Genomic DNA, 20341 nt, shown 5'->3' with positions numbered 1-20341 from the left:
TTTACCCCCATACTAATTTTTGATTTGAACATGAACTTAAGCTCTTGACCTGTATCTGCATTTTTTTATTAGGTGATCTTAATAAATTGGCCAGTGAGTTATATAAACTCCATAAGCATACATATATTCCCAAAGTAGTTATCCTAGGTTCCTACAGCTTAAGGGATGTTAGATTTAAGACTTTTTAATGCCACTCGGAATGAAATGTAAAACCAACTTTACAACAACCAAATGTGAGGTTCCACTGCCTTGAACCCCATCGTGCCGTGTTTGAAACACTTTCTACACAAAATACACCATGCCTTGTACACAGTGCCTGCTACCGGTTAATTGAATAACATTTTCAGTTCCGCATGTTGTCACTAGCTAGCAGGCAGTGCATCTAGTCTGAGCATCCTGGCCATGAACAAAATGAGTATTGGTGGTTACGCTAACCTGATCTGACGGACCTTAATGCGGGAGGCTTTCGGTAAATTCATTTTATACACACACACACACACACACACACACACACACACACACACACACAGAGAGATTTTAAATTTCACTGTCAGAAAAAAAAAAGATTACTTCTTCCCATCTCTTAGCATTCATAAAGACTTTTGAAAGACTGATTTAAGACATTTTAATACCAATTAAGGACTTATTTTTAGATTAACGAATTGAATGCCTTTTACAAGAGTTTTTAAAGATTCACGGGTATCCTGTGCTATTGTGTGCGAGGAAAATCAGGGAAAAAGACTCATTAAAGAAATGCAGGGTTTCTATCACAGCATAAATGAGGCAATAAAAGAGAAAGGTGAGTAGCACCAAACATGTGGATAATGACCTACCATTGTTTGTAAAAAGGTATGGCAGTCTGTTATTGATTAGCGATCCCTAATTTAGTGGCTGTTGAATGTAATTGCACATGGGGATTGTGTGTTCTAGCACACCCAATTCCAGAGTCCATCCATATATAAGATTAAGTTATGACAATTTGTCCCATACTAATCATCCCTAAGTAGGAACATCTACAAAATTGGACTTCTCATACAAAAATGAAGCTTTGCTCAATCTATTGTTTTTTTAAATATATATTTTCATTGTATTTAATATAAAAATGCTGGAGCTTGCCAGCATTCACTACCATTGGTTATGATGTGATCCTCCCAGAGAAAATACAGAACACCACTCACAAGAAGTATGTGACAGTCATATAAAATAAGAAATCCATAAGACAATTTCACTTGCTACCCAAAACCTTTATGAACAAAAAAGACAACGTTCAACTGTCACAACAGATGGTTATGATAAAAACAAACAAACAAAAACCAAACACACGATTTAAAAAAACCCCAACAAAAGAAAAAAAACAAACAAAATAGAGCTTTCACCAAACTGTCTCAACACACTCTTGGCTATAAAGTTTTGCATACCTTTTTGTTCTAATACAAGTCATTTGTACAGGCACATTCTCTTCACCCAAGCACAAGTCCCAATACAGTGAAAAAATATGCAACAAGTTGGAAAATCTATATTTTGTACAGTACACACACACACACACACACACACACACACACACACACACCCCCTCACATTTTACAACCATTCACGTAAATTAAAAAGAAAAAGAAAAAAAGAAAACTGGGCAGCATTTTTTGGTTTTGTATGAGTGATGCACTTCTGGTTTTTCATCGCTACTTTTTTCTTTGTCCAAAAATGACTCTGTGTATTACATATACAGTATAGAATTTCATAGCTTTATATAAATATGTACAAACAGCATGTAGTTGTAAGAAATTTTTTTTCATTCATTATATAAAAAAAGGACAACATTAATGCCATGTAGGAGAAGCTTGCATTGGTGACTTACAATAACTTAACTGCTAAAAAGGAATTTAGTTTGATACAGTAAGTGCAAAAGCCTCATTTATATCTTTAGACATGAGGAAAAAACTTGAGGCTTTGCTTGCAATGTAGCACCAACAGGATCTGCATCTCAGTGCTCTGTTCACCTTGGAGTACAAATCTTCCACGAGGTAATGTGCGGTACCAACTGAAGCATAATAAATTAGTGTTGGATAACTTACAGCGAACTTCTATTTACAGGCAAGGTTGGCTACGTGGCTTTTCTGAAGGATGGTGACGGCTGTAAATATTCACAGCAGTGCTACAACACGTTAGTGAAGACCCTCTCACAGTCACCCTTAAAGAAGCTCATTCAGCTGCTGATGGAAGGCCAGAGAGATGGAGCCAATTTAGGCTCCCCGTAAACACGGCCAGCCAAATATGTAGAAGTGATAGTGGGCAAGTCCGGGGATGATAAACCCTGAAGTGGCCATTGAGTGAAGTTCAGTCACCATCGCTGAAGTCCTGGACTAAGCTCAAGTGTTTCATGGCACGGCTGAAGGCGCTTTGCACAGCTTTCCGTGTGCTTGAGGTGCGAGCCTCCAACATCTTGATTTTATCTAATGTCTTGTCAACCCCAAATGGTATCATTTTGGTCTTAGGAAGCCATTGCCTACAACAAAATTTATAAGGTTTAATATATTATATTTATATATGTAAATAAAAAGGAATAGATTATAATTTTGACATGCATACAAAAATACAGCACATCCGATTCATAAAGTTTTTTTTTTAATTCACCTTTTACTAAAACAGAAAAAAACCCCACTGATAATTCAGTCATTACCCTATTTTTACAAGATGATGAACAAACTGAATGCATGGCATAAAATATCTGCTATAGCCTCAACAGGTGAACCAACCAGGAATTCATGTCTCAAAATCTGACTTAACTGTATTAATCAAATGTATTAATGTCATCTTTATATTCATGTTTTTGAATAACATTTCACACGAAGTTCCACAGAGCCTTGTAGCTAATATTCTGAAACATGAAATGGTGCAAAATATAAATCGGTTTGTACAGGATTCAAAAGTTTTTTTGGGGATTGTTGTGGCCAAAAATGCCTGATTTTGCTTCAGCTTTTTTCAAACTTTGCGATGCAACTTGCAGAGTTTGTGCTTTAATTTGCAGAAAACTAATTGAATTGGCAAAATTGTTTTGCACAGTCTTTCGCAATGATGTTTGTTGGTAAATGAGACCTTTTAGCTGTACTCCTGTTCAACACGCGTGAAACGAAAGGGGATTTGGCTGAATGCGTGTTGTGATGAGGTCACATGACACATTTTGGTCCAAATCTGCGGTAATCTTGAAAAATTGCAAGCTCTTTCGATTATCGAAGCGTTTGCTTTATTTTGCATTCATTTCTGTGACCATAAATTTGATAAATCCTGGAGGGACTTTATCAAATCCCCTGGAGGGATATGATATAGAAATAATATGTACAGTGCCCTCCACTAATATTGGCACCCAGAAGGCTGTGAAAAATTGTCTTTATTGTTTAACCTTTTGAGCTTTTGTTAAAATACACAAATAAATAAATAAATAAATAAATAAATAAATACCAAAAATACTCTGCTCTCATGGATATCAAACAAAAACACTTATTTAAAAAAAATAAAAATACAAATTATATATATATATATATATATATATATATATATATATATATATATATATATATATATATATATTTTTTTTTTTTGTTAAATATAGGTGTGCAACAATTATTGGCACCTTGTCAATACTTTGTGCTACCTCCCTTTGCCAAGATAACATCTCTGAGTCTTCTCCTATAATGTCTGATGAGGTTTGTGAAGCTCAACAAATTTTTGCCACACATCACAGCATATATTTCTTGGTCTTACACATTGATATGAATGACTAAGGGAATTTGGCCTGTGTTACCTCTTATTTATACCCCTGTGAAACAGGAAGACATGGATGAACAATCTCCTGTTCCTAGTCACCCAGGTGTACTAAAACATTTTAAATATCAATGGGAATATACTTCAAATATATATTTTTTCATATGAAATCATAAGGGTGCTATATAGGTGTACAACACTGTTGCACATCTATATTTAACAAATATATTTTTTATAAACCTGTGTTTTGTTTGAAATTGTTTGAGAGCAGAAGTTTTTTATGAATTCTTTAACATAATCAAAAGGATAAACAATAAAGACAATTTTTCACAACCTTCTTTGCTAATATTTACCAAGGGTGAAAATATTAGTGGAGGGTGCCAATATTACCTGCAGTTCATGAGTTTTACATACAAATGAAAGCAAACACATATCTTTAATTTGTCTGATATGAATATCACCTATTGTTTATCATTTATATTACCAAGTTACTTTCGATGCATTTTCAAAATATTGTCAAGTTACACACATCTATTTTTCTATTGAAATTGAGAAAAAATGTAATCAGAGTACATTAGAAAACTTTTGAGGTTATGTGTGACTATAATACCCAGCATGCATCATATAATTACTGGGATTCTAGCAACCAATAAGTGATATGCTCCTCACTGGAACTTTGCATTCTTGCCATTTTGTTTCAATTTAACCTTTAAATTTATCCTAAAATAACCCCCAAAACCATATATTTTTTTATTTACAGATGTTAAAAAAAGAGAAGCCCTTTCAAAGAAAAGATGCATTGAAGTAATTTACTATAATAAATGCAGTTTAACAATTTAACAAATGCATGAAAAAATGAGCAACGGGTGAGTGATCTGCACACAAATATATTTACAGTACATCTACATGTATATGCATACACTATGCATGTACATTCACATATACTGCTGCCGCCTTCCACAATACAAGTCGTTATGTGAAGACTCTTACCAATTGCGCTTGTTGTCGAAGAAGCGGACGAGGAAGAGTTTCTCCTCTGACCTGTACTGCATCAGCTCGCCGACTCTGAGCACGTCCCGTGGAGGAGTGGGTATGAACACGCCTTTGTGATGAAAGCCCGCTCGGGGCATCTGTGGGTCTATGATCTACACAAACAAGTGAGGAGCAGTTAGTTAAAGTCCATGCTCTGAAACAATGACACCACATGGTCTAGCTCGTGGATGGAAAAATTCACCACTAAACACAGACACATCTACACACATATCCACATTCTTACTTGTCTCTACACCACTGATTTGTGAAGCAGTATGATACTTGTGCCATCATTACTACTCCACAGGATGGGCTGAAGGCAGATGCATGGGATGATAGAGAGAAAGAAGTCTCTGTCTGGCATGCATACATGCACACTCACCAAGGCAGGGTAGGAGGGATATCCACTAAGTTTTGCCCAGACTAGTTTAAAGGGTTCCAGAGTTAGTGTGGTAGTATTAGGGGGGATCCATATATTGCTGTTGTCAAGCTCTATGGAAGTAGGAATAACGGTAAGTTATGAGGGATTCACCGAAAACATGAGGTAGAACACCTCAAGAGCAAGTGCCATGGCTGTGTATTTCCAAGCAGCATTATGTAGCAGGGGTCATGAAGCAAAGCTGCGCAGTATCCTGCTCAAGCTGCTATTTGAAATGTATAACCTGAGACAATTCCACCCAAAAATAAAACAGGCCAGAAAAACTTATTGCTATCTGGAAAAAAATGCCTAAGAATGCCTAAGATTTCCAGTGCCCTCAAGAAATATTGGCAACCTTTATGAAAATAAGACTCAACATTTGCAATAGGACATTTTGAGCTAACACATTCAGGACATTGGACAATTTTCTCTGCAAAATATTTGTTTCAAAATTGGGCACCTTGCAATTTTTTTAACTTCAGATGGTTTGTTCCTGAGATGTTGCCATCCAGTTTGTCATAAATATGGCACTTATCACTAACAATTTTGAAATTTGACAACCACAAGAAACAATTAAACTATAATTCTAAAACTGGTTGGTTGGGCTTTTCCCCCCATCTTCACCATCCTTCTCATTGTGTGGGGAAACAGTGTGCTCATGGTTTAAATTTCTGACTGTTTCAGACACATGCAACTTGTGCAAGTGAACCACAATCTGACTCTTTTGTGCTGAAAATTATTCTTAAAGGGGTCATAACATGATTTTTCACGTTTTTCTTCTGTTTGGTAGTGCAACGTATCTATTTGTTCATGTATAAGGTCTGCAAAGTTGCAAAATTCATATTTTCAACCATCTACGTCAGAGCATGGTAATCCTACCTAAAGGCAGCCACGGAAAAAGAAGGCGTGGCTTCAGTGAATTCAGCCACCATGTCATGGAGACGCTGTGTTTCGGTGTGACAGCAAAACCCCTTTGTTTAGCCTTCCGAAAACGGATAAAATCAGTGGTTACCGTTTATTTATAACGCTGTTCCTGAGCAGTACAACCAAATCGTTTGCTTGTGCACAGCACATTTTATGGAAGTAAGCTTCCTGAACCTGGGTGAGTACAATGCAGGCTATACACAAAGGCTACTCCTGAAAAATGGGGTGCTTCCCACTTTGCTTGGACAAGCTTGTGCTTCTGAATCAAAACCTGCGTGTTTGATCATTTTATGAAGTATCTGCTATTGACATGCTAGCTAAAGGTTGCGGAGTTGCCTCAGTTTTCTAAGTGTTTGTTTGTATGTTGGTGGTCTAACCCTAAACGTTGACTGTAGTTGCTGTTGTGATTGTATCTTGAAACGGTTTATCTTGAATTCTTGTGATCCATCAAATCACAAGAATCCTAGCTTTCCAAAGATATATATCGCATGAGTACCTATGTACAGCAGCCGTGTACAGCATAGTTAGTTCCGCAGGCGGGGTTGGAATTTACATTGTACCTGAAAGGGGAGAGAGTTACGAAATAAAAATAAAAACTTACCACTGCGAAACGTTCTGCTCAAGTCGTCCACATTTTCTGAATCGGACTCGAATTGCTATGGTAAAACCGATGACGTTGCTTTAGAAGCTTTGGAGGCTACAGCTAACGCTAAAGCTAAGGAGCGTTACTTTTCCGACACATGCAAAGCTTTTGGCTAATCACAATGCAACGGGTCAATGGGTTTTGGCCAATCAGAGCACTCTGGGCTTTTCGAAATTTTATCTTTCATTGTAAAGATAAAAGATGATTTTTGAGTGGAATTGTACTTTTAATTTGTTAGCAAACATGAAAAACACTCATAACTAGTTGTGATGGGTGTAATATAACACAGATGTACTTGAAGTTGAAATTATTCATGCAGACAGTGTAGCAGAGCAAAAATAGCATATGCTAAAAGACACGTAGCAAAGAAAGATGGGACAACAAGCTTCTGAAAGCTCACATCAGTACATGTATTATTTGTTAATACATGGACATATTTCAAACAGAACCACAAACTGATCATATTTACCAAAATACAGGCAACTCACCAGATGCCAGCTTGCTTGCTTTGGAAAGGTTCCCCGTTTCCATGCACGCGACGAGTTCATTTCGGTCATCCGTTGTGTTTCGTCGTGCCATTGCTTGCTTCCCTTTGCCGCTCTTTGGCTGACTGACAGCACTAAGCAAATCAATGAGAGAGCTTTTCTGAGTTAAGTTTCACGTGCACAAACAAACAAATAATAAACAATGTACCTGGTGACATCTTCCATGTTTGATGTATACATAAATGACTTCAGTACACCGATCTTCAGTGCTTAATCGGTTAAATCAATATTTGGAGTGGTGGTGATTTAGAGAACATGTGAGTAGCAGTGTTTTTGTTCCTACATGGTGCTGTCCAGCAGACTCGTGCTGCCACTTGAGGAGATGCTGGACTCGGAGGCACAGCGTCGGCGAGGTTCTAGGACTCGGCTGCTCAGCTGCTTTTGCTGCTCCAGTATTATACAGCCATTAGAGAAACCTAAACACACAACACAATCACTTCAGCTGACCTGGCTTAACATTCACTCATTTACAAGAAACTCTACTACAACTGTCAAAACATTTTTACAGGTTCGCAGTGATTACAGAGAACCATGGGAGACTGCGTATTCTGGTTTATCTGTAACATGACATGCTATAGACGTGTTTTTACTTATACTTGTATAATGAGAGAGACAAAAAGAAAGGCTGCTAAGGGAACAACTATTTATAGCCGTTATAATGCAAGTAATATCAGGAAATAAATTCTCTTACGTTCCACAACATTAATGGTAGCATTAAAAGGTTTATTAAAAAAAAAAAAAAAAAAAAAAAAAAAAAAAAAAGGTGTCATTTATTAAAGTGCCCCAATTATGCTTTTTTCAGATATTGCCTTTCATGTAGTGTGTTATATAGCTGTTTGTGAATGTAAAAAGTCTGCAAAGTTACAAAGATCAAAGTGCATGACAAATTTCAGATTCTGAACAGCTGAAACAAGTCGTCAGTAAATTCAGACTTACTTCCTGTACTAACTTGTGTAGGTGGGGAACAAAAAACCCCTTCATTGGCTGCCCAGGAACAACATTACAGTTGAGGTTGCATCTTGAAAGAGTTAGGTACATATCTAGAAGACGTTGTTTTCTGTGTTGTAAAAGCAAAACCACTGCATGGCCTCCCAAAGGATGAGGATGTAAAGCGTCAGCGGTTAGAATTTATTTTAAAACGATACCACAGCAGTTCAACTCCGACCTTCACCAGTGCACAGCTGTTAGCCTCCACTAACAGACTTTTTTTTTTTTTTTTTTGACAGAGCTAAAACTCTGATGTGGTAGTGGGCATTTAATTTTCGACAAGCACAGTAAGACTAATCACAACAGACTGGGACATCTGACCAATCAGAGCAGAGTATGCTCTCTGAAAGGAGGAGTTTAGAATGGCTCCTTAAACGCGGGGAGTGAGCTCCCAAGCATTTTATCTTTTAATTGAGCTTTTCAGGCAACCTGAATCTTTTCTAAGACATTTGGTGAGTTCTTTTTCAATTACTCGGTCTATAATTATAACCAGAAAGGACTTATGGCTTCTGAAAGACTACAGAAACCTAAATCTTCACCGAGCATGACATGTCATGGTAACGAGCTACCTTTTGACCTGGAAAACCTCCGTACCACTTTGATCGTGGAGCCAACATCTACCATTGAAGTACAGGTGAAAGCAGCTATTGACGCTGATCTGGCCACAGTTGTTGCGTCTTTTGAGAGTTTTAAATCGGGCATTGAATCACAAGGGCGACGTATTGACGAGCTTGACCAGCACCTAAACGATTACAGTGACTGGATTATAGCACTGGAAAAGACGGTGCTAAAGTTAAATTCGGCTAACAAACAACTCACCGATAAAGTGGAGGACCTGGAGTCCCGTTCACGGCGCTGCAATCTCTGGGTCATCGGTATTCCGGAACGAGAAGAAGGGAGCGATCCAGTAACGTTTGTCAAAATGTTTTCAGGATGTCCTCCCATCTAAAATCTTTCCAACCACTCCATTGCAGGATAGAGCGCACCGTATTGGCCCGTACCCTCGGAGGAGTGAGAGAATCAAATTCCCCGGGTGAAGATTTTGCGGTTTCAGTACTTTCACGACAGAGAAAATAAATTTCGACGCAGGAATTGGAATCAACTTTTCCACCAGGGCCGTGAGGTCTTCATCTTTCCTGACTTTAACTCCAGTGTCGCTAAGAGGAGGGCAGCCTTCGCTGTGGTGAGAAACAGCTTGCATGAGAGAAATGTGCGGTTTTCTCCGAGATACCCTGCTTGCCTTCGGATAGACCTCGGTGATGAGAGGCTTCAATTCGACATCCCCCAAAAAGCACAACTATGGTTTAATGAACGGTATCCTTCATCTTAAGCTGTCTACATGACAGTTAACCAATTTATTAATACCTGTAACGTGACTGTAAAACTATGCGGCTGTGGGCAACCATATCAGTTTCCATGTAAATCTATAGGTTGCCTGAGATACATGGTAATTGTGGTACCTTTTATGCTCGGGAGTGACCTCACATAAAAAGAATAGGTATGGTTAATATATAAAAAATCCAAGGTTTTGACACATTTTAAACTACAAAAACCTGATGTTGCATTTCTTTCAGGAAACTCATCTCCATCTCAGGGATCAACGCAGACTCCAAGCTCGCTGAACATTGCACGTGTTCCACTCCAATTTTGATTCCATGTCTCTATTCTGATGAGTAAGACTGTGCCCTTTTCTTTTGATAAAGTTATTTCTGATGTAAATTGCAGATATGTGATTGTGGAAGGGAAAATTTCACAAACGGCAGTAATTTTGGTGAATGTATATGCCCGCAATTTTGATAACACTCCTTTTGCTCAGAATTTCTTGTCAAAAATTCCTGCTTTGAACACACATCTCTTGATATTTGGGGGAGATTTAAACTGTAGATTTGTCCAAAACTGGGTCAATAACAGTGTTGTTGCAAATGCTCCCTCTGCAATGGCAAAGGTATTCTCTGAGTTTAGGGTTCAGAATGGTTACATTGATCCATGGAGGTATTTCAACCCCACAGTGAGAAAATATTCTTTTTTTTCCCCCCTCACGTACAAGTCTTTTTCTCGCATTGATTACTTTTTTTATTAATAACTCTCTAATTTCTTGGGTTGTAAACTCTGAATATCTAACAATTGTTATTTCAGACCATGCTTCTTTAAGTCTTGACATTCTTCTACTTTCGTCCACCATGGAGGCATAATTCTCTACTTTTATCCGATTCAACATTTTGCAAGTATATTTCTACTTCAATAGATGATTTTCTTCTTACTACTCAAACTGATTCAATCTCTTACTCTTTACTTTGGGAAACTCTAAAGGCCTTCTTAAGGGGACAGATAATCTCTTATTCTGCTCATGCCAATAAGAAACGTAAGGATAAGAAAAAAGATATCTGATAATATTCAAGCTATTGACGACCAATATGCTCTCAACCCGACCCCTGTGCTGCATAAACAAAGGCTTAATTTGCAGGCAGAGTTCGATTTGTTAGACAGGTGAGGCGGAGAGGCTTTTGTTACATATGCATGGCAATTATGAATATGGGGATATGGTCGGTTGGTTGCTGGCTCACCAACCGCGTAGCCGAGCAGCTTCGCGCTCTATTACTCAAATTATGCAGTTCAGTGGTACATTAACCTCGGATCCAGTAGAAATCACTTCAACTTTTAAAAGTTGTTACTCGTCTTTATACACAGTTGGAGCTCCTAACAATTCAGGTAACATGGACCATTTTCTTAGAAATATTGATTTCCCAACGTTGACCCTCTATTGCCATCTGAACTTGACAGCCCCATCACTGTAGATGAGATCATTAACTCAATCAACTCATTGCAATCTAAGAAATCACCTGGCCCGGACAGGTTTCCTTATGAATTTTATAAGAAATTTCATGTTACATTGACCCCATTACTTCTGGCTGTATTCGAGGAATCCTTAGAACTAGGAACGCTGCCACAAACAGAGACAAGCATCTATAACTCTACTGCTTAAAGATGGGAAAGACCCAACATTATGTAATTCGCACAGACCTATTAGCCACCTCAATGTTGATGTCAAGATTTTAGCCAAACTTTTGGCCTCTTGTTTAGAGGGGATTCTCCCTAGCATTATTTCAGAGGAGCAAACCGGATTTATAAAAAGACGGCATTCCTTTTCTAATATTCGTACTCTTCTTAGTATTTTATATTCAAAACAAAACAGCAACTCCTCTGAAGTGGTCATCTCTTCGGACGCCGAAAAGGCATTTGATAGGATAGAACAGAAATATCTTTTTATGGTGCTAAAGAGGTTTGTCTTTGGGGATGGACTGATATGGATCCGTAAGCTTCCATATATACCAACGATGCTAATTCTGACTATTTTACTTTGTCACGGGGTACGCACCACGGATGTCCACGGTCTCCCTTACTTTTTGCCATAGCAATTGAGCCTTTCTCAATAACACTTAGAACTCTTCCTATATTTCAGGGTATAATCCACAAGGGAATTGAACATAAACTAGCCCTATATGCTGACGACTTACTACTTTATGTTACAGATCCAATTGCATCTATTCCAGGGATAATACGCATATTAAATGACTTTGGGAAATTTTCCGGGTACAAACTGAACCTACAAGAGTGAATGCTTACCCATAAACCAATCTGGCCAAAAATTAAACTGACTTAACCCTCTTACCCCTAAGTTCCCACAGTATTATGTCCCATAACCCTATATTCCCCAGAGAAACAGCACGCCAACCCTGAGTTCCTGGTCCAAAATCAACATTTTAATTTGAACATTTTTAGGCCTTGAAACAACTTATAATAATGTATTTGTGTAATATTACTTTGAAAATGATGCAGTTCAGTGTTTTTACTAAACTTAGAGCACAATTCTTAACTAGAGAAATTACGAAAAAATGCTCGCTAAAATCCTTATACTCATTTAGAAGTACCATACGAGCATCAGCGTGGTCAATGCCTTTATAAATAATAAATAAATAAATCCATTTTAGCGCCAAAAGTCAAGTTTCTGGTGATAATCAGACCAGCAGATAGTGTTTTCACGAATGCACAGAGATGGTCAGGTTATGACTCCAGACCCCTGCAGTGTCAGTCGCACTGGTTGATGCTAAAGATGAAGACGGATCAGGGTCTGTATCAGGAAAGTTTGGGTCTCTATCAGTTTCGGTTTCGGTTTCAACATCGCCTGAACTTTCACTGCTGTCACTATCTAGAATCCTCGCTCTCGCCTGTGTAACTGTGTATGTTTTCTCTTTTTTTCACTGTTTTAGATGTACCTGTGTTCACTGTAGGTGTAACTTTAGCTGGAACACGATTAGCTTTTCGCTTTGGCATTTTTAGGTCACTTCTACTATTACACCAATATTCACGCTTGGATCTTCATCGTAATGCCAGCGTAATAACGTAATCATGTCGTGATGTCATCAACCTTCCGGGTCAAAAAATAATTATTAAATAAGTAAGGAATCATAGCAGAGTAATGCCGGTACACCGGCCTTACGGGGATAACGTTTACACTGTAAATCCTCTATATCTGCCTTACGGGGATTTGGCATAGACGACCAAACCGGTATATCGTCCTTACGGGAATAGATCAAAGACGGGCAAGCCGGTTTTTCGGCCATACGGGGTAAGAGGGTTAAATACCTTTTCACTTGGAGTATTCAAAATTCAAATATCTTGGAGTTAATGTCATCCATTCCTATTCTGCATTAATGGCGGCAAATTTTACACCCTTAATTGCATACATGAAGTCAGCCTTTCAAAGATGGGAAGCTCTACCATTATCCACTCTTGGTAGAATAAACACGGTAAAAATTAACATTCTTCCAAAATTCCTCTACCGTTTTCAGTCCATTCCTTTGTTTTTAGCCAAATCTTTCTTCAAGAATATAGACCTCTTTTATTAAGGGCAAGAAAAACTCCCAGGGTTTGCAAATTTTCACTTCAAAAGAGTCGACTAAATGCTGGCCTCTCATTGCCCAATTTCATGTATTATTGAGTGGCTAATATTCAGAAACTGGTGATCTGGGTGCAGGCCCCCTCTCTTCCATGGTGCCACTTAGAAGCAAAGACTTGTATTTCAACTTCGCTCCCTGCTATGGTGTTCTCCCTTCCTAATACCCCTTTCACACTACATGGATAATCCAATAGTGTATACCTCGCTAAAAATTTTCTATCAGTTTCACTGTCATTTTAAATCAATCTCGGCCTCAACCATGGCACCGATATGTAATAACCACCTCTTTCCCTCCTCCGTTATAGATTTCACATTCAATTTTTCGGAAAAGAAGGGTCTGAAATGCTTTGAGGATCTTTGCATTAATAATGTGTTTGCAAACTTTTCTGAATTATCCTCGTCATTCAGCCTGCCTCAGTCTCACCTATTCCGTTTCTTTCAAATTAGTCATTGTGTCTCCTCCCTGGTTTTCCTTCGTTACCTACGAAGTCTGCATGGGAAGAGGTGTCAGCCTCTGAACCATAAACAAGCTAGTGTTGTGGCTTTTACATCGTTACTTGCCCGGCACAGACTATTGCTGTCTTGGACCTCTCCACAACCCCCCTCTATTACAGTCTGGCTTAGAAATTTAATGTTCTTTTTAAAACTTGAAAAAAAAATCAAGTACAACATCAGAGGCCGGGGTGAATCATTTTTGGGAAAATTTATTACCTACTTCAATGATCCATGTGCCCTGGAGGTGGATTGAAGGAAAGTAGACGTAAATACTAGTAAATACTATTCATCCTACTTTTTATCTTTTTTTCCTTTTTTTAAATTGTTTGTTTTTTGTTGGTTTTTTGTTTCCCCCTTTCCTATGGTTTTGGCTGTGATTATTTTGTTGGGCCTGGGTATGGTGGGGTTGTTGGATGGGGTGTTATATGTCAAATTCGGCTTCCCAATAAAAATTCTACGATAAAAAAGTATCCGGACCAACTCTTTATTCAGCGATAATTAGTGTGTGATATTTTAATATACCTGTATTAAAACGCTTGACCGGGCATTCCTCATCATCTCGGTCCTGGCTGTCCCCACTGTGAGCCCTCTTCCTGTGCTGAAGCAGCGTCTCAAGGCGTGGAATAACGACGGACAGGAACGTTTTGGTGCCGAGCTGAGGGCAGTCCACTGAAGCGTCTCCCGTCTTTACCGGTTTCTGTGGGCTCATACTCTTAGACTTCCGGAAGAGCACTGCTGTCCTTCTGTTAATTGTGCCTGCTGGTTCTGTGAGAGTGGAAGTAGCTACCATGACATTGTTTTCAGAGGGCTGCAGATCGGCAGAAAGTCCGTTTAACAGTGAGGTAGAGAGCATCTTGCCATCGAGCGTGATCTTTCTCTGGCATTTCTCAGGGCTGAGGTCCATGGGTTTCAGTGCAGGAGGCTCTGAGATGTTTTCTGAATTTGTGACAAGTGGAGCAGAAGCTGGTGGTTCTAGTTTGGGAGGTAACATGTTGTCAACTGTGAAATAAGAAAACCCATAAAGATGAATACACTTCAGAATAAATTTTCAGTGTCTCTTGAAAATGTACTATATGCCTTTTAAACCTAGGTAATGTAAAGATTTTTTTTTTTTTTTTAAAGTGTGCACCTTCTTCCAAACACTCTGGAACAGGGAGTGATGTGTTCTCAGGGGACGGGCTCTGTTCTGAGGGAGGGCATGCAGTCTTCTGGCTCATTTCCAACCGCACATCGCTGATGGTTTTTTTGAGCAGCTTGAGGCGCTTGCTCCGTGATGGGCTAGATTTCATTGCACTTGTTAAATCAAGCATCTCTAACAATGCATTGAGCTGCACTTCCAAAGACATGTGCAGTCGATTAGCAGGATTAAGCAACCGGTCCACTGTAAAAACAATGACATATCAGACACCTCAGTTATTCTGTTCCCTATTTCAATTCACACCAAAACATCTCTATAAAAGCACAGATTAGAAGAGTGCAGACAGCATTTAAAGATACTGAACAGTTGGTGAAGCAGTCATTCTTTACTTCAACATTCTTAAATTAAATCATTGTATTTTTAAAAGATTTTTTTTTTAATTTTGAAAAAGGTTCATACCCTCTTCCCATGTCAGCAATGGATGAGATTCTATTTTAGGTGGCTCGGGTAGATGCATCCCACTGGCGAAGTCAAACCCTATTCTCTCTGCATCTCGTCTAGTCTTCCTGATAATAGCTCCTCCATGGTCTCGCAGGCGCACAGCAGCACGGTAGAAGAAGGTCTCCTTGGCATTGTACGTCATGCAGTTATTGATGATGAGGTTGAAGTCATCCTCGAACTCATCCATGCTCTTGTATTCATGTGCATCAATGCGTTTCCTCATGGTAGAGAAGTCCATTGGATGCTTGATGTGATCAAGATAGTCTGGAACCTTATGGACAACAAAGTTTTAAAAACAACGTTGAAAAAAAATATATTATGAGAACATAAATGAACAGTGACGACAAATTTGAAAGTGATGTAGTGAAAGGGGAACAGAATATAAGTTTTGAGCTTTATCAGTCACAGTAATAAAATAACTACTTCAAAAAAAAAAAAAAAAAAAAAAAAAAAAAAAAAAAAAAAAAAAAAAAAAAAAAAGAGTAGATAAAGCAGATGATGTAAAGCACGAGTGAATCTTACCTCCTTGATGCTAACAGGCTGGGTGAAGATTCTGGCCTGGTCTTTCTCCTGCAGCTGGTTCAACACAGCTCGCAGCATGATGGCAAACGGAGTGAGCTGCATCTCAAGCACTGACTGCTGAAGCTTCATCTGAGAACAAACAGACCAATAAATAAACAAAATGAATGAGATCAAAAACATTACTTAATGCTGCTACATATGTTACAGCATGAGCCTTGGTCAAGTATTGAAGTTTATTCCCATCCCAAACTGTAGTGCTAAGGTTGCAGCTCTTATCTTACCTGCTCTCTCTTGAACTTTTCTCTTTTTCGAATTAGCTCCAGTAGCAAACGTGTCCTTTCCAGGTCATGGCGTAAACGATGCAAATCCTTCAGCTGCTCCTTTAGTGCCTGGCAGTCCACCTCATGGCGTTCCTGTATACACCAAAATACAGACAACTTATCCGTACAAATCCATCTGGAATGTTTGTGGATGAACAACCCCTGTCTTCACCCAGCCCAAATAATGATAATTTACCAAGCAGGTCATTTTTTTAAATAATTAGGATGCATGTAACTGGTTAAAAAGTTAAAAACTTTCAATATAAAAACTACAATTCATGACTGAATAAAATCTACCGTGTTAGTGTTTACCAATCGTGATACTTTTTGAGCGTGGCTGGTAGTTTGCAGGCGTCGGATAAGGGGCACGCCGTTTCTTGATTGCCTCTTCAGCATCCAGTAACTGAGAACACGTTCCACAAACTGTCTTTTCTTCTGAACAGAGACTTGGTTGAGGATAGTGTTGAAACTGGAAGACAACCGTTTTAAAAGCATGATATAAAAATCAAGGAAAAAATTCGAGAGAACCATAAGGGTAGCCTAACACTGGCAAAGTAGTGAAATACACCAACCAAATGCAGCAAACTGTAATGTTATTATAAACTGACAAAATCTGCATCTTTCATAACCTAGCACATCTACTGACATGTGCTTCTCAAAGAAAGTCTTTGGCTGGATTTTCATTAAATCAAACAAAAAGAGAGATCTACCTTTTAGGTGTTATACCAGGTACTGAAACAGATGGAACCACTGGACCTGACTGTGCGTCTACTTTCTTATTTTTCTTCTTCTGACATCCCTTCACTTTTGCCCTCCGACTTTTTTGCTTGCCCTTTTGACAAAGACTGTTTTTGGGTTGAGTTTCATCATAAATGGAAAGCGGTCTCCTGGTACATCCACTAGGAGTATGAGAACAACAATAGGCTGTCTTCTTCACTGAAAATGTGCTGGATCCTGTATCAGTCACCTCTTTGATTGGCTCCATCTTCATGTACAGGCCTGCTTTCTGAGCACAGCTCACATGAAAGGCGGTGTAACAATTGGCCTTGCTGCACTGAATGCAGGCTCCAACCCCTCTCTCTTTACAGAGGTAGCAGGTCAGTTTCCATCGAGCTGGTGGAATATTAGCGACACCATCGATAGGCTCGATGAAAAGAGTGTTAGTAAAACCAACCTCAGGAACCCAAATAGCACAGACTACATGACCCCATCGATCATCATCTGTCCTCTTAAGTGCTCCCCCTTTATTGGGACAAAAAATACACTCTGCGGGTTTGGAGGGAGACTGCAAACAGTGCCGGCACAACCACTGGCCCTCTGGAATGTGGGGCACCCCATAACACTCCTGATGCACTGCTAGGTTGCACATGTCACAAAACAAAATAGCATTACTGTTCTGGCACTCGCCATCCATGCAGATGCAGCAGACTGCATCCTCATCAATAAGAGAATGCGGATCTCCCTGACCCTGGTTCTCAACAAACGACTCTTTCTCAAAGCGGTCCATTAGGAACTCAAAAACATTCTGGGAAACCTGACCAAGACCCTCGCTCTTCCTTTTCTCATTGATCAGCTCCAACCATGCATAATCTTCTTCATCCATATCATACTCCACCTCCTCATCCAGCTCGTCTGGGGTCTTCTCTATGTGAGAGTAATAAGAAGAGGGTCTTCGCGGGACAGTGGGAAGATTATATTCAATCAGTCGAATTTTCGGCTCCGGTAACCTGCCCTGAGCTGGAGAAGCCTGCCCTGTGCTCAGAGCGGCACTCTTCTTCTGCTGACTGTTTTTTAGCCGCACAGAGCGCACCAAAACCTGTTGGGGTTCCTCTGTGTTTTCCTTGTTACTGTTGCATTCGCTGATCTCCTGAGCTAAAGGGTCGTCACTGCTGATTACATCCAGCTTGTCGTAGATGCTGAGTCGGTGAACACGTCCATCTATTTCCAACTCGACCATCCGCTGGGCCTCAGCGTAGGTTAGAGTCTCACGGTTTCTTGAGGGTTTGATGGGCGATGAGGGCCTTTGTTGTGTGGCCCCGCGATGATGTCTCCCTTTCTTCTTCATTTTTAGCACCTAGAGAAGAGACATTAAATTTAGAACCAAAGTACAACACATGTATAACAAGAATTTAAAGCTATACATGAGCACGTCAGCTGCTGAAACAACCTCTTCCTGTTTTAAGCTTCGACTGTGAAGGGAGTTACGAGTCTAAGTTTTGTCTTCCGCGTTTCTCAAACGATCTCAGATAATAAGACAATACCCAGAGCAACTTACGCTTATAACTGCGATCTGTGAGTCGTAGCTAAGCAACAAACACTCTGATGTGTACTGTGCGTCGTAGAACAATAGAACGCAATGTTGTGCTCGCTGTATGACAACTAAGTTTAGAACTTATAAACCACGTGGACAATTTTAGCGCTAAAGTATGCGCGATAATATTCGAGGTGCTTCCGGGGCAAGCAGATAAAATGAAAACAAGCCGTAGTCGAGCGCGCTAGCTTGCTAACGCGCTATATTACTATAATGGTAGCTAGCTATTACTGAATGAAGCGACAACAGTCGAGTGTGAGTCAACGATAGCACTGAAAAACATGATTTAGGAGGTATAACAACAACACCACCAACATACATCTATATAAATATAATCTTAGCTAACCAACCTAGCTTGCTAGCCAGCTAGACCAAAACACACAAATCTCAAAACCAACGCTTCGGTCCTGGCTAACGTTAGCGAACAGTTCCGCGCTTAGGGACCTCGAAATGACTCAAAGATGGCGTCAGACAAAACAAACCCGGTCCAGCGGGGAACGTGCAGAGTATCGCTGTACACTTGCACGCCATAAAGTCGGTTTAATAAACGTTAACAGACAGAAGACACAGACTAAATTGTTCTCACCTCCTGCTTAGAAGTATCCGCAAGTAAGCCTTCAAAACAGCACGAAGGCGAGCTAGCGGTGTGCAGGGCCTGCAGGATAGCAGCGGCTAATTCCACACGCAGTCTAACGCTAACTAGTTTAGCATCCGACTGGTTCCGCTCGAGCGTTTAATTGTATCTGAGTGATACAGTGTCTGCGACAACCGTGTGGATTCAGCGACAGGCGCTCTCAGTCGCATCAAACCGCTCTTTAAAATAACCATTCGTCTATTTTAGTGCAGTCGGTTTGTTCAATAGTAGGACACAAATGGGCTAGGATGCAGCTAGGTGCTAACAGGCTAGCTCGCCTCTATAGTCTCTTGCCCCTAACAATGCGGCGGTGCGAATCTCTGCCCATGTGTGACGTAACACGTCACTACGTCCAGCTGTAAAACACGGAAGTGGCCGTAACCCCAGTGATCCCCACCCGTCTCACTGCTGCCCCTGAACTGCTCTAGACTGGTGAAGTCCTATCTAATAGTTGAGGTTGACCAGCATGCACAAACCGACTTATTTCTGTTGTCTTTGTGTGCATTTCACTGGATTCCACCCAATAATGATCAATTTCCCTAAGGGCAAGATGACAAACTGGTCCATGTTTCCAAAAAGCATTACATCCAGCTGTTACACTGTGCAGCGAGCATCACATTTGAACTTTAAAGTGCTTTTCAGAAACGAGGTCCTAACCCTAATCAGCTGGATCAGATATGCTGTGTGTAAATTTAACTTCACTCACTGCAGGGTAGGAGGTCTCGAGGAATTGAGAACACCTGCTTTACAGGGCAGCAGCAATGCAGTTATGGGATATGATTACAGTAGGCTATTTATTGCTTACCCTACCATTGATGTAATGACATACATGGAAGAGAACATTTTTGTGAAATTATGAGTTAATTTAGCTTCCTTAACAGGCACAATTTATGTGTACAAACTACAAGAAAATCCCTTTTTAAAAAGTTCAATAAAAGGATATCCTTTGCATCTCAAATGGGAATCATTGCAGTGGTACATGCATCCTTCTGGATGTTACATGGATATGCTTGACAAAATAGTATTAAACAAGTTTCAGATGAACAAATTTATTGTTATAAAAAAAATAAACTGGAGAAATCCACAGTCACAGTGGACGTATGAACTAGAATGTTAATTTCATCTAGCATGGAAAACAGATAACAGCTTCTAGAG

At 39.6% G+C, this 20341-nt stretch overlaps 1 protein-coding gene across 6 annotated transcripts; it reads right to left on the bottom strand.

The window, feature by feature from the left end:
* Nucleotides 1-1223: 1223 nt before the first annotated feature.
* Nucleotides 1224-19800, bottom strand: brd1b (bromodomain containing 1b). 6 transcript variants are annotated; one of them, XM_053685673.1, is made up of 13 exons: nucleotides 19139-19800; nucleotides 16952-18315; nucleotides 16554-16710; nucleotides 16203-16334; nucleotides 15922-16050; nucleotides 15358-15670; nucleotides 14890-15141; nucleotides 14283-14759; nucleotides 7605-7737; nucleotides 7265-7395; nucleotides 5174-5283; nucleotides 4750-4904; nucleotides 1224-2503 (listed from the first exon to the last, which is right to left on the bottom strand). In XM_053685673.1, exons 2-13 carry the CDS (start codon nucleotides 18304-18306, stop codon nucleotides 2335-2337), a joined length of 3513 nt encoding a protein of 1170 aa, XP_053541648.1. In that variant the 5' UTR covers nucleotides 18307-18315; nucleotides 19139-19800; the 3' UTR covers nucleotides 1224-2334. The 6 variants fall into 6 exon arrangements, with proteins under 6 accessions (XP_053541648.1, XP_017341456.1, XP_017341461.1 ...); XM_017485967.3 differs by lacking the exon at nucleotides 5174-5283 and having other exon boundaries at nucleotides 16539-16710; nucleotides 19139-19798; XM_017485972.3 differs by lacking the exon at nucleotides 5174-5283 and having other exon boundaries at nucleotides 16566-16710; nucleotides 19139-19798.
* Nucleotides 19801-20341: the final 541 nt, after the last annotated feature.

Source organism: Ictalurus punctatus, chromosome 14, assembly GCF_001660625.3.
Source record: "Ictalurus punctatus breed USDA103 chromosome 14, Coco_2.0, whole genome shotgun sequence".
In the NCBI taxonomy this organism is placed as follows: Eukaryota; Metazoa; Chordata; class Actinopteri; order Siluriformes; family Ictaluridae; genus Ictalurus; species Ictalurus punctatus.
This window is presented reverse-complemented; position numbering and strand designations above follow the sequence as displayed.

Coding starts and splice junctions, on each gene's coding strand:
- brd1b (XM_053685673.1), bottom strand. CDS start 18,306: ATGAAGAAGAAAGGGAGACATCATCGCGGGGCCACACAACAAAGGCCC. Junction 15,142..15,357: donor ATTGCTGACATGGGAAGAGG/GTATGAACCTTT, acceptor TTGTTTTTACAG/TGGACCGGTTGCTTAATCCT. Junction 14,760..14,889: donor TCCAGAGTGTTTGGAAGAAG/GTGCACACTTTA, acceptor CTTATTTCACAG/TTGACAACATGTTACCTCCC.